We start from the raw sequence: 12,366 nt of genomic DNA on the forward strand, positions 1-12,366 counted from the left end.
CATGATTCCTGTCTTGAAGGAATCACAGCAGAGACATCATGTAGACAAATAATGGTTCTCTTGTGGGAAAATAGTAGGAACATGTTCTGGTTATTCAGGAGACCTAAAAGCAGCTTTGAGGGCATCAAGGAAAGCTTCCCAAGTGCTCAAGCTGTCTTAAGCAGTTTTCCAGGTGGATGTGGACTGGGAGGAAGAGCCTTGTGAAATTTGTGGGAAGCCACAGCACACTGCAGGAGCTGGAATTCTTTTAGCAAACTGGAGCGCAGAGCATCCATGGGGAGTCCGGTCAGTGGAGAGTAGGGAGCTGAGCCAACACAGGGGGCCTGTGACAGCCGCAGACCTTGTTTCCTCCTCTAGGGAATGGAGACCCATTGAATAGTTTGCAGCAGAGGAGCCTCCATTCAGACTTGTTTTTCAGAGGATTCCACGGGGTAGCATGTGGAGGATGAATGGAAAGGGAAACTGAGGCAGCGGGGAGTCCATAGTGCTGGTCTAGGCAAGTCAGAAGGATTGCAAAGAAGTCAGCAGGTGTTATGAGGACAAAAGGAAGGAGTGGTACGAGCTACACCAAGAAACAGATCTGACGTATTTAATGGCTGGCCAGATGATGGGAGTGAGATGCAGGGTGGGGAACTAGGTGAGGTAGGTAAACTGCCAAAGGTGCCAAATTTCAGGAGTCACTCTCAGGGTTGTGTAAGTGCCACCTGAACAAGAAGGAGTCAAGAAGCCGGGAGTTGGTGGCACATGACTGTAATCCTAGTGACTTAGGAGGCTGAGCCAGAAGGATTGCCAAGTTTGAGGCCACTCTCAACAAGGTAGACCCTGTCTCAAAATAAAAAAGGAGGACTGGGGTTGTAGCTCAGTGGTAGAGCGCTTGCCTGGCATGTGAGACACACTGGATTTGAGCCTAGCACTGCATAAAAATAAATAAATAAGGGTATTGTGTCCATCTACAACACCGCTGTGGTATGGCAGTAAGGACAGCTGGACCCTCGAGAGCCCCTTCCTTTCTCCTTGGCCTCAGAGGATGCAGGCTGGTGTGCTTGTGCTTCTCCAGCTGGCCCAGCTTAAGTGTCTGACCTCCCCAAAGCAACCCTTGACCCCTCTTCTGCTCTGTCCTCAGGGATGTGGCTCTCACAGGTGGCCGCCTACTTCCTCAGCCTGACAGGCACCCTCTGCTTTGAGAACCCTCAGGCAGGTCAGCTGGTTCCACTGGGAAAAATTCCAGTGGGTAGACAGCCAGTTTCTTCTGGTGGCTCAAGGTGATTTCAACCTTCCGGGAGGCCTGCGATGAAATCAGAGGACAGCTGGCTGCCCTGGGGCAGGACTCTCTTATGGGCAGCAGTGACAGTGCATTTTATGGAGGCATAATTTGCACAAATCCATTATTAATTCAGCTTCCAATCCCAGAAGTACATACTGTAGACCTGTGCCAAGCACTCAGTGGGTCCTTGCACACAGCACAGGGCTCTCGGAATGAGACTGGGATGCGGGTTCAAAACTCACCTCTTTGTTCCTTACTAGCTGTGTTACCTCAAGCTAGTTGTTCTCAACATCTTCATTCGTTAAATAAGGAGAGGAATCATGGCTGTTGAGGGCTTAGTTCAGCACCTATCAAACAATGTTCTGCATACGTGTGCGTCATTCTGGAATGAAGGTGGCGTGGTTTTAACGCTATAGACAGGAACTCGGGAGGGTAACTTGCCCATGGCCCGCAGCCTAGTGGGTAGAGCCCTAGTCCTTCAGGCTGTCTCCAAAGCTCTCCCTGCCTCCGGGGCCCCATTTTGCTGCCTGCTGCTGCAGGATCTCTCCCTTGGATTTTGCTTCTACTTTCCACATCAAAGATGAGACCCTTTCTTCCTGCCCACAGAGAGAGCTCTGAGTCAGGAGCCACTTAGAGCAAGGGCTCAGCTGCCCAGTAACTCTCTTTTATCTCCTCCTGATATCATGTGGGTGGGGCCTGGTAGCCAGGATTAGATTGCCACCCACCCTCCTTGCAGGCTCTGTGAACCAAGCTTCATTCTGTATCCAAAGCAAGCAGATCAGGTGCCCTGTATTCCCTGAGGGGCTCCCTCTCTTTGCCTCCCTAATGGTCCTGTCAACAATGGGAGCCTTGTGCTGGGGCTCAAGAAGCTGGAGGGGAAAACTCCATTCTCATCCAGGGCCACGAGGCCCTATCTTGGGCACATCTTGTGTTCACTCCTAGAAGGGTTACGGAGCAGGGGAGAATGATCTCTCAAGCTGGGGGTGCTATGGCCCTGTGCAAAGCCCATCTCTGAACCCCTGTGTGTCCTCAGGCCATGGAGAGCAAGCTGCTCATCGGGGGCAGAAACATTATGGATCACACCAATGAGCAGCAGAAGATGTTGGAACTGAAGAGGCAGGAGATTGCTGAACAGGTAGGGTGGCCAGTCTTCAGGGCCCCTCGGGTGCATGGCTTTGAGGTAATGCCTAGGGGTTGGCAGTGGGACCATGAGCTGTAATGCACTCAGGATCCCTGGAAAATATAGTGCTGAGAATCTAAGACATACCACTCTGGGTCTGCCGGCCAGGGGTCCTCCCTCTGGAAGGGGCACTGCTGGCTGGTGGTTGAAAAGTGGTGGAGTCTGTGATGTCAACCTCCACAAGAAACCTGGAAGGAACTCCTGGACCTTCCACAAGGCCGTGAGTTCATTGCCAACTGTGTACCATTTCCTAAATCATTAAGAAGCACAATTTGTTGGTTACCAATCAACAGTGACACTACGTGGAAGAAGTGAGAGGTGGCTTGGAAGCCAGTGTGACGGGCATCTGTGTATGTGGGTAACACCTCAGGAGTATGCCAGCTATTAGGGCTGGGGTCTCCATCCACCAGGGGCAGTGCCTGCAAAGGCATGGCCATGGCAGCTGAGGTGACCTCCATGTCCACTGCTCCACTGAGGACAGGGAGGGAACAGTGGACATGGGTTGTGGAATGCCCCCTTTTTCCTCCTAGCACCCAGGGCCATGGTGAAGCCAGGTTTCATGACAGATAGAAGCCAGTCCCTTGAGCTTCCTTGGCCCTCATCCAGTACATGCTGTCTCACTGAGGTCTCCTCACCTTACCTTGGCCTAGAAACGCCGGGAACGGGAAATGCAGCAGGAGATGATGCTCCGAGATGAGGAGACCATGGAGCTCCGGGGTACCTACACTTCCCTACAGCAAGAGGTGGAGGTCAAAACCAAGAAACTTAAGAAGGTGAGATGCTGCAGCAGGACGGGGTCAAGACACACTGAGGGCCCGAGGCAGTTACCTGTCCAAGGGTTGTGTGCTTCAAGGAGCCCTCCCTCTTCTGCATGAACTGCTGAATCCAAAGCCACATGACCTGGGCGGGTTGGAGTGAGGAGCAGGGAGGAAACAGGAGTCTGGTGTGGGTTGGAACAGATATTCTTCTCCTGGGCCAGGTTGGTGGTGGGGGTGGTTCATAGGCTGGAAACTCTCACTTCTAGTATCCAGTTTGCCATCCTCCGAGTCCTTGGTAACTTCCCCCTAAAATGTCATCAGTGGATCAGTTTGGATGGCTGGATCTGGAGGAGGATCAGAAGTGTGAGGAGACCTGAGAAAGCATGACGCCTGTGGAAGTCCAGAAAGGGAGCCAAGGCCCTTCATACCATGTCAAGTGGAAAGGATCTCTGGTCAGCAGGAGCCCTCAAAGTTCATGGCAAGAGAACCATGTGTGCATGAGACGAAGGTCTAGGGCAAGAAGTAGCAAGCTCCAGCTTGGATTCTGGGAAGCACTTGGAGAGCCCCCAGGGTTGTTGATGTGGCTGTCCCAGAGCAGAGCAGGAGAGACCCCGCCACACCACTACCAGGGCAGTTGCCTTGGACATGGCTCAGTGACTTAGGAGTGAAATGGGAGGGCCAATGCCAACCTCCACATCTTCCTGCCACTTTTGGGAACCTCTGGAAAGGCAGGAGTAGGGAGTGGTCACCTTCCCAACTTGCTCAGCTCCCAACCCTGGTTCTCCAAATGAGATTGGGTCCTAGCTCTTCCCTTAGTTAGGTTTGTGACCTTTTTGCTAGTCTATGCCTCAGCTTCCTCATCTATTAAAAAGAGGTTGTTGGGAAGAAGATATACAGGCTATCAACAAATATATGAAAAAGTGCTTATCAGCTCTTGTAATTAGAGAAATGCAAATCAAAACCACCCTAAGATTTCATCTCACTCCAATTAGCATGACTATTATCAAGAACACAAACAATAATAAGTGTTGGTGTGGATGTGGGGAAAAGGCACACTCATACATTGCAGGTGGAGTTGCAAACTGGTGCAGCCACTCTGGAAAGCAGTATGGAGAGTCCTCAGAAAACTTAGAAGGACCCACCATTTGACCCAGCTATCCCACTCCTCAGTTTATACCCAAAGGACTTAAAATCAGCATACTATAGAAATGCAGTCACATCAATGTTTATAGCAGCTCAATTCACAATAGCTAGATTGTGAAACCCACCTAGATGCCCTTCAGTAGATGAATGGATAAAGAAACTGTGGTATATACACACAATGGACTATTACTCAGCCATAAAGAAGAATAAAATTATGGTATTTGCAGGTAAATGGATGGAATTAGAGAATATCATGCAAAGGCTGAATGTTTTCTCTGATAAATGGATGATGATACATAAGGGGTGGGGGCGGTAAGAGAAGAATGGAGGAACTTTGGATTGTGTAGAGGGAAATGGGGCAGGAGGGGTTGGGGGAAGGAAAGACCGTGGACTGACACGGACATCATTACCCTATGTAATGTATGATTACATGAATGGTGTGAATCTACATCGAGCACAACCATAGAAATGAAGAGTTGTACCCCATTTGTGTACAATGAATCAAAATGTAGTCTCGAAAAATTAAAAATTAAAAAAAAATTTAATAAAACGTTGGACCACAGGTCCCTCAGTTTCCAATTTGAACATTCCAAGATGCTTAAAGCAGCTGAGAAAGAGCAGGTAACTGCAGCAGGCCTCAGCACAGGGGGACACAAAGTCCCTTTATTATTATTATTTTTTAATGGACCTGAGGATCGAACCCTGTGCCTCACACGTGCTAGATAAGCGTTCTGCCACTGAGCCACAACCCTAGCTCACAAAGCCCCTTTAAATGGCCCATTCTGATTCCTGTGGGGTGAGGCAGCACTGGCAAGTTCAGGCCAGGACCCCCAGCCCCACTGTAGGCTGAACAGGTGGGTCCTGAGCCTGCAGCCCTCCGGGCCAGGCGGGGCGATTGGGACCTCGTTGCCACACAGCAGCTTCTGAGCTGCACCTGTCGCCACCCAGCTCTACGCCAAGCTGCAGGCGGTGAAGGCGGAGATCCAGGACCAACACGACGAGTACATCCGCGTGCGGCAGGACCTGGAGGAGGCGCAGAACGAGCAGACCCGGGAACTCAAACTCAAGTAGGGCCGGGTCCTTTTCCGCTCCCGGGTCTCCGCAGCCACCCTCATTCCTCAGGGCCTCCCGACTCTTCTTCCCTAAGGCCTAGGATGACCGTCTGCTCACCATGATTCCATACGTCGTAGGAACAGAGAGTGTTTGAGGAAGGCTAGGCCCAGTAATCGTGGAGTTTCTTCTACTTCCTCAGTTGGACTTTTTTAGGGGTGGGAGAGGGCGCTTTTATCATTGAGCCATATCCCCGACTCTTTTTTAAAGAAATTATTTTGAGACAGGGTCTCACTGAATGTCCCACGCTGGCCTTGAATTTGTGATCCTCCTGCCTCAATCTCCCACTAGTTGGGGTCACAGGCGTGCACCACCATGTCAGTTTGAATTTGGTGACACCCCCCACAGCGGCAGAGCACGCACGGCTAAGTGCTGGTCAAGAGTAGCCCTGGAGTCTCTGAGCCACAGTCTCGTGGTAGAAGCAGTAGCCTTCAAGTTCCAGTTTTCTCTGGAGGGATCCCTATTCCCCCAGTTTGGTTTTTCCACCCACTCAGTTCCCTCTGCCTTTCAGTTTATTGCTTCTCATCCTTCAGCCTTTACAGCACCATGGGGACTCACTGACCCCATTTCTCAGCTCTACCTTATTCCTACTCCCAGGTACCTAATAATCGAGAACTTCATTCCCCCTGAGGAGAAGAACAAGATCATGAACCGGCTCTTCCTGGACTGTGAGGAGGAGCAGTGGAAGTTCCAGCCGCTGGTGCCAGCTGGAGTGTAAGTCTCCATCCCGTGGTCTGGGCCCACGGACTTGCAAGCTCTCTCTAGGTTGGTTGTGGTGAGGGGTTTGAGGCCCTGCCTGCTGGGTGGCAGACTATCTAGGACTGGGGAAGGGATTAGTGGGATTTAGAAGGAGGATGGATTTCTTACAACCTGAGATGCAAAAATGCAAAAACCTCCTGCAAGAGGCCCTGCAGGGAGGGGAGAGGGACCTCACCTCGGCCTCTTGAGAGTCCCAGTGATGCTAGCTAACATCTGTTCACTTCTGGTGAGTACTCATTTGTCAGGTGCCAGAAATAGCAACCATAGTTAATATTTGCCCAGCCTGCTGTGTCCAGCACCTGCAAGACTGCAAGTAGAAGATAAATCAGACACAGTCGGGGTTCATAGTCCAGTGGGAAATGCAAAGAAATAATCAGTTCATGACATGATATAGGCATGATCCAATCTTCACAGCCTCACTCAACCGGGTGATTCAGCATTTCCACCTGTTTCCATCTCCTGACGCTTAGGTGCCGCTGCGTCCCTTAGCTGGGTGTGCAGCGCCCTCTGCTGGTGTCCGTGAAGAACAAGGCTGAATATCAAAGCCCAATAGGGTGACCCAGCTGGACCACTCTCCTCCCTTCCTTGCAAATCTGTGTAGAGCAATGAAGGGACAGCACTTCCCTGGAGATTCTTTGCGCTCTCTATCCTAGGAATATTACTTCCAGGTAGGGCAGGAGTCTCCCTAGGGCTGGGTGGGAAGTTAGCAAGATGTCTATAGCTTCTCACTGGAGCATCTGAAGTCTACTTGATCTCTCTGCTTTCTGAAGGGCTGATTCCACCTAGGGGCACACTGCACAAGTTGTAAATGCCAAAGTCATGAGCGGGAGTATGAAGTAGATCATGTACCCCTCTAATGCAGAGCTTCTCGACCCTGGGCCCAGGTAGAATCGCCTGTGAGTTGGTGTCCAAAGAGTCTAATTTAAGGGGTCATGGTAAATCACAGGACTTTTTTGTGCTTTCCCCGCCCCCTCCCTTAAAGTTTCCAGGTGCTGGAAGCTAGGTTCAAAAATCATTACTCTAGGCCCATGTTCTGGAGGCAGATACTGGTGAGGCTTCTGCTCTATAAGATGATGATGATTATTATTATTATTTTTTTTGTGTGTGTGTGTGGTGCTGGGGATTTGAACCCAGGGCCACTCTACCAACTGAGCTATATCCCCAGCCCTTCTATAAGATTATTTTGTGCTTGGAGAAGTTCTTGAGTTGAAAGTTTGCAGGTGAAGGGGTTTTTTGGTTTTGTTTTTGTTTTGGTACCAGGGATTCACCCAGGGGCATTTAACCACTGAGTCACATCCCAGCCCATTTTGTTTTTGTTTTTAAGTGTTATTGTATTTTTTTATACCTTTATTTTATTTATTTACTTTTATATGATGCTGAGGATCAAACTCAGTGCCTCACACATGCTAGGCAAGTGCTCTCCCACTGAGCCACAACTGCAACCCCCTTTTTTGTTTTTTGAGACAGGGTCTCACTAAGTTGCTTAGGGCCTTGCTAAATTGCTGAGGCTGGCCTTGAATTTGTAATCCTCCTGCCTCAGCCTCCTGAGTCACTGGGATTACAAACGTGTACCACACGCCCAGCAAGAATTTCTTTATATTTTGATGTAGTCATGTTGTCAAAGTGCTCAACTACAAATGAGTTGAGAGAGGCTTTGAAAAGGCATATTTTTAAAGTTTTTATTGTGAAACAAGAATTGGAAGAAGAATGCAAAGAATCCCCATATACTCTGCACTAAATTTTTAACATTTTGCCATATCTTTAATTCCCTGTCTTCCCCAACCCTAGTCATTTGTGATTTAATTGTAAACATTCTAACCCTTTACTTGTATTTTCACAGTACAATCATCAATTTCAGGAAATTTCTAGTTCTCTTCCATCTCCACCTGAAATTATGTTTGCATTTAATTGTTATGCTTTGTTAGTTTCTTTTAATTTGTAACTGAGGATTTTGATTTGAGTTTTATCATTTCTTGCTTCAGAGGAAAATTTGTTTTTGGGTTTTTGTTTGTTTGTTTTTCGTACTGGGGATTGAACCCAGAGTAGTTAACCACAGAGTCATATCCCAGGCTCTTACTACATTGCATAGGACCTTGATAAGTTGCTGAGGCTGGTCTTGAACTTGCAGTTCTCCCAAGTTGCTGGAATTACAGGTGTGCACCACAGTGCCTGGTGAGAAAGGAGTCTTCTTTGCCATTGGGAAATCTGCAAATTATGGTCATTCCTCAAAAACTTCTTTCTTGAGTTTATTTCTATAGTGTTTCCCAGTCCCAAACAGACGCCCTTTAACTTAAATCTGCATATCTCCCCAGTCTATATTTACAGGTTTGTGCTGGCAACTCTTCCAGATGAATCCCAATTGGACTATGTTCCTTGTAAATTGTGTATTGAAAGGTGCTAAGATTGTACATTTGATCAAGTATATAAGTGGTTTTAGGGGAAGTATTTTCAGCATTAAATAATAACATCTTCAAAATAAGACCATTTTGAATTTTTTAACCATTATTAGTAAAGCTACCATAATGTCAATCTCTATAGAAAGATCTTTTTCCATTTAAGCAAAGTATATTCCTTTTTATTTTTTAAAAAGTGTTTTAATGGACCTTTATTTTATTTATTTATATGTGGTGCTGAGGATCAAACCCTGTGCCTCACACATGCCAGGCAAGCACTCTACCACTGAGCCACAACCCCAGCCCTATATTCCTTTTATTTACTTGAGTATAAAATAATCATACTAAGATACACACATTGAGCATTTAGTCCATGTAAAGAGCTAAATGAGGAAAAAAATAAAGACACAGCAATAATAAATAACAAATTCAAAATAGGAATGCTTCTTGGAAAGCAAGTAAATTGATGTAATTGACCAAGTACACAGTATCTTTAACTATTTGGACAAATTGTTTTCATAAATGGATATTCTTGGTAATATTGAATTTTGCATGTGTTCTAACATTGCAAAATAAACGTTTTGTAAACATAAGACAATTTTGTATTGATAATTTAAAGATACAGTTATAAAATTTTTCAAAATTATGGTAAATTATATATACAATTTAACCATACTGTTTTATGTAGAATGAATATATATTGCTTGGAATAGACAGTATATGTTTTGTACAGAAAACATGAAATATATCTGGGAAAGGGTAAAATATATAAAGGCAATGTTCTCTACTGCAGCTAAATACAGATTATATGAATAGTTATTACAGATTACTTTAAAAAAGAATCCCAAGAAATAAATTACTTTGAAACCATTTATCATGCTGGGCTTGGTGACACATGTCTGTAATCCCAGTGACTCAGGAGGCTGAGGCAGGAAGATCACAAGTAAGAAGCCAGCCTCAGCAATTTAGACCCTTTCTCAAAGTAAAAAGTAAAAGGACAGGGGCTGTGGCTGAGTGGTAAAGCGCCCTTGGGTTCATTTCCCAAAACATGAAAACATAAAAACAAAAGGCAAATAAAAATGGAGCTAGGGGGCTGGGGTTGTGGCTCAGTGGTAGAGCGCTTGCCTGGTGTGTGTCAGGCCCTGGGTTCGATCCTCAGCACCGCATATAAATAAATAAATAAAGCTCCATGACAACTAAAAAATATTTTTTTAAAAATGGAGCTAGGAATTTTTATGTGAAACAAGTTTTTTTAATTACTCTTTTTCAAAGCAGTGGTGGTTAGAATAAAGTAGAAACAATTCATCATAATTGCAATCCCACTTGAGATTGTGACTCAGCAGAGGGGCGGAGGGGCAGCCTGGAATGGAGCAGGGAGTTGGTGGCCTGGACCTCTGAGACCATCTGCCTCGAGTCCCAGCTGAAGGTTGTTGAAGGCAGAGAAAGTCTTTGAACATGACTTTGTTCGTTTCTGGAACCTCTGGGATCTGAGGTGGTCGAACAAGTGTCTCCCCTTCCAGAGAAAAAGATGCTTTCCTTCTGCATGGGCTCCCACCATTTGCAAAATAACTAAATCAGGGCTTAAAAACAAGCAGAAAAGCTTTTTCTCTCCGAAGCATATTTAACTAATCAGGGCATTGTTCCATTTTGCTCAATAAGTGTGAGACATTTTGCTCTACTGTGGCCTGTGCTATTCTAGGGGTGAGAACACCAAAGACTGCTTAAACTGAGAGGAATAGACATTGTTTGAAAGAAATTACCTAAGGTCCAGTTGTCCCTTTAGAAAGCTTTTGTTGGGAAAGCATTGTCCCCTCCTTTTGGAGCCACAAGCATCTACTCCGCCCATGCCTTGGAAACAGAGTCATTGTCAGGCAACCCTTGAGACATGCCCATGTCTACTTCTTTTGGAAATCTATCCATTTCTCCTTTTTCTCCATTATCTCTCTGTATCCACTGGTTGATAACATAATCACAGGTGAGGCACCTTCCACAATCATAATTTTGTATTAAAGTTGCCTTCAAAAAGCATTTTTTTTTCAAGCAGCATTTTTGAAACCAGCTCCAGCAATAGCTATTTTACAAATATGATCCTTGATTTTTAGTTTCTCATAATCGCCTTTATTTGTAATTGTATTCATACAAAGTTCTTTTCTAAAGGTTATATATTTGATAATGACCATAGCCCATGGTTTACCGTTCACAGAATTTCATTGTAACTTGAGGATTTTGGCCTCTGCATCCAAAACCACCCTAGATTCTGGGTTTTGTTTTTGTTTTTGTGCTGCAGGTTGAACCCAGGGTCTCATGCATGCCAGACAAGCACTCTACCACTGAGCTACACCCCCTACCCCGCTGCCTAGATCCTTTGCAAATCTACCATGGTGCAGTATGAGACTGGACTTTGGATTTGGAACATTCTGAATTATAGTCCCGTTCTGCCACTTACTTATGTATGACCTTCAGAAAGTGTTTAAGGCTGAGTGTGTGACACCTGTCTATAATCCCAGGAGACTGAGACAGGAGACTCTCTAGTTTGAGGCCTGTCTGGGACATTCATTGAAACTGTCTCAAAAAAAAAAAAAAAAAATTTTAAAAAGGGCTGGAGGTATTAACTTAGGGATAGAGTGCTTGCCTAGCATTTACTAGACCCTGAATTCAATCACCAGTAACATATACACACACGTTTTTCTTGAGCCGAAGTTTGCTTATCTGTAAAGTAGGGTTAATACACATACCTTGTAGGAGTGTTGAGGTTGAAATGCAGCAATGTATGAAAGGTTTCAGGCCCATGTCTGGCATAGAAGAGACGATCAACAAACATTTACAGTTCTACTGATAAGCCAGTATAATGATGGGGACTGCAGAGAAACCACACTGCCTCTGTCCCTTAGAAGTACCATAGAAGAGCTGGACATGGTGGCACACACCTATAATCCCAGCAGCTCGGGAGGCTGAGGCAGGAAGATCATGAGTTCAAAGCCAGCTTCAGCAAAAGCAAGGTCCTAAGTAACTCAGTGAGACCCTATTTCTAAATAAAATACTAAAGAGGCTGAGGATGTGGCTCAGTGGTTGAGTGACCCTGAGTTCAATCCCTGGTATCAAAAAAAAGGTACCATAGAAAGGCAGTTTGATTTGTTGATACACACACACACACACACACACACACACACACACACACACATATTATTATTATTATTTTATTTTATTTTTTTGTACCGGGGATTGAACCTAGGGGTACTCTATTACTGAGCTACATTCCCAGTCCTTTTTATTTTTATTTTGAGACAGGTTCTCACTAAGTTGCTTAGGGCCTCACTAAATTGCTGAGGCTGGCCTTGAAATTACAATCCTCCTTTCTCAGCCTCCCGAATCACTGGGATTACAGGTATTTGCCACCATGTCTGACTAGATTTTGATTTTTTTGAAGTTCAGACTACCTCCAAGTTTAACCCATTATGTTCCATTTTCCCACTTAGGGAACACCTTTAAAAACTTAAATTCAGCAACAAATATACCTCTTATGGCAACTTTGAAATAAATATGCTTTTGGGGTTCTACTTTTTTGAAAAAAATGATGGGTGAATGATTACTGATGCTATTATTAATGACATCATTAATAATATTGATGATCTTAAATTATATAGTTATGATTCTCCAGCTATTTTAATGCACCTGTGTCACATTTCATTTGAAATATTCACAGAATTGAAAACTTGGAACTTAATGGGTTAAAGAGAGAGCATTTCTTGTTCTCAACAG

General features: G+C 45.4%; 1 protein-coding gene and 1 long non-coding RNA gene across 2 annotated transcripts in view; one reads left to right on the forward strand and one right to left on the reverse strand.

Moving 5' to 3' along the window:
• The window catches only part of KIF3C (kinesin family member 3C), a 40,380-nt gene that overhangs the window by 17,943 nt on the left and 10,071 nt on the right, over positions 1–12,366 (forward strand). Inside the window, exons 2-5 of the mRNA XM_079111073.1 lie at positions 2,298–2,399; positions 3,095–3,217; positions 5,294–5,412; positions 6,053–6,169. Coding sequence (XP_078967199.1) covers positions 2,298–2,399; positions 3,095–3,217; positions 5,294–5,412; positions 6,053–6,169 — 461 coding nt within the window. The remainder of the gene's footprint in view (positions 1–2,297; positions 2,400–3,094; positions 3,218–5,293; positions 5,413–6,052; positions 6,170–12,366) is intronic.
• LOC306644283 overlaps positions 1–12,366 on the reverse strand; it is a 151,968-nt gene that overhangs the window by 7,343 nt on the left and 132,259 nt on the right. The window lies entirely within an intron of this gene.

This window comes from Sciurus vulgaris (genome assembly GCF_902686455.1).
Source record: "Sciurus vulgaris genome assembly, chromosome: 14".
Lineage (NCBI taxonomy): Eukaryota > Metazoa > Chordata > Mammalia > Rodentia > Sciuridae > Sciurus > Sciurus vulgaris.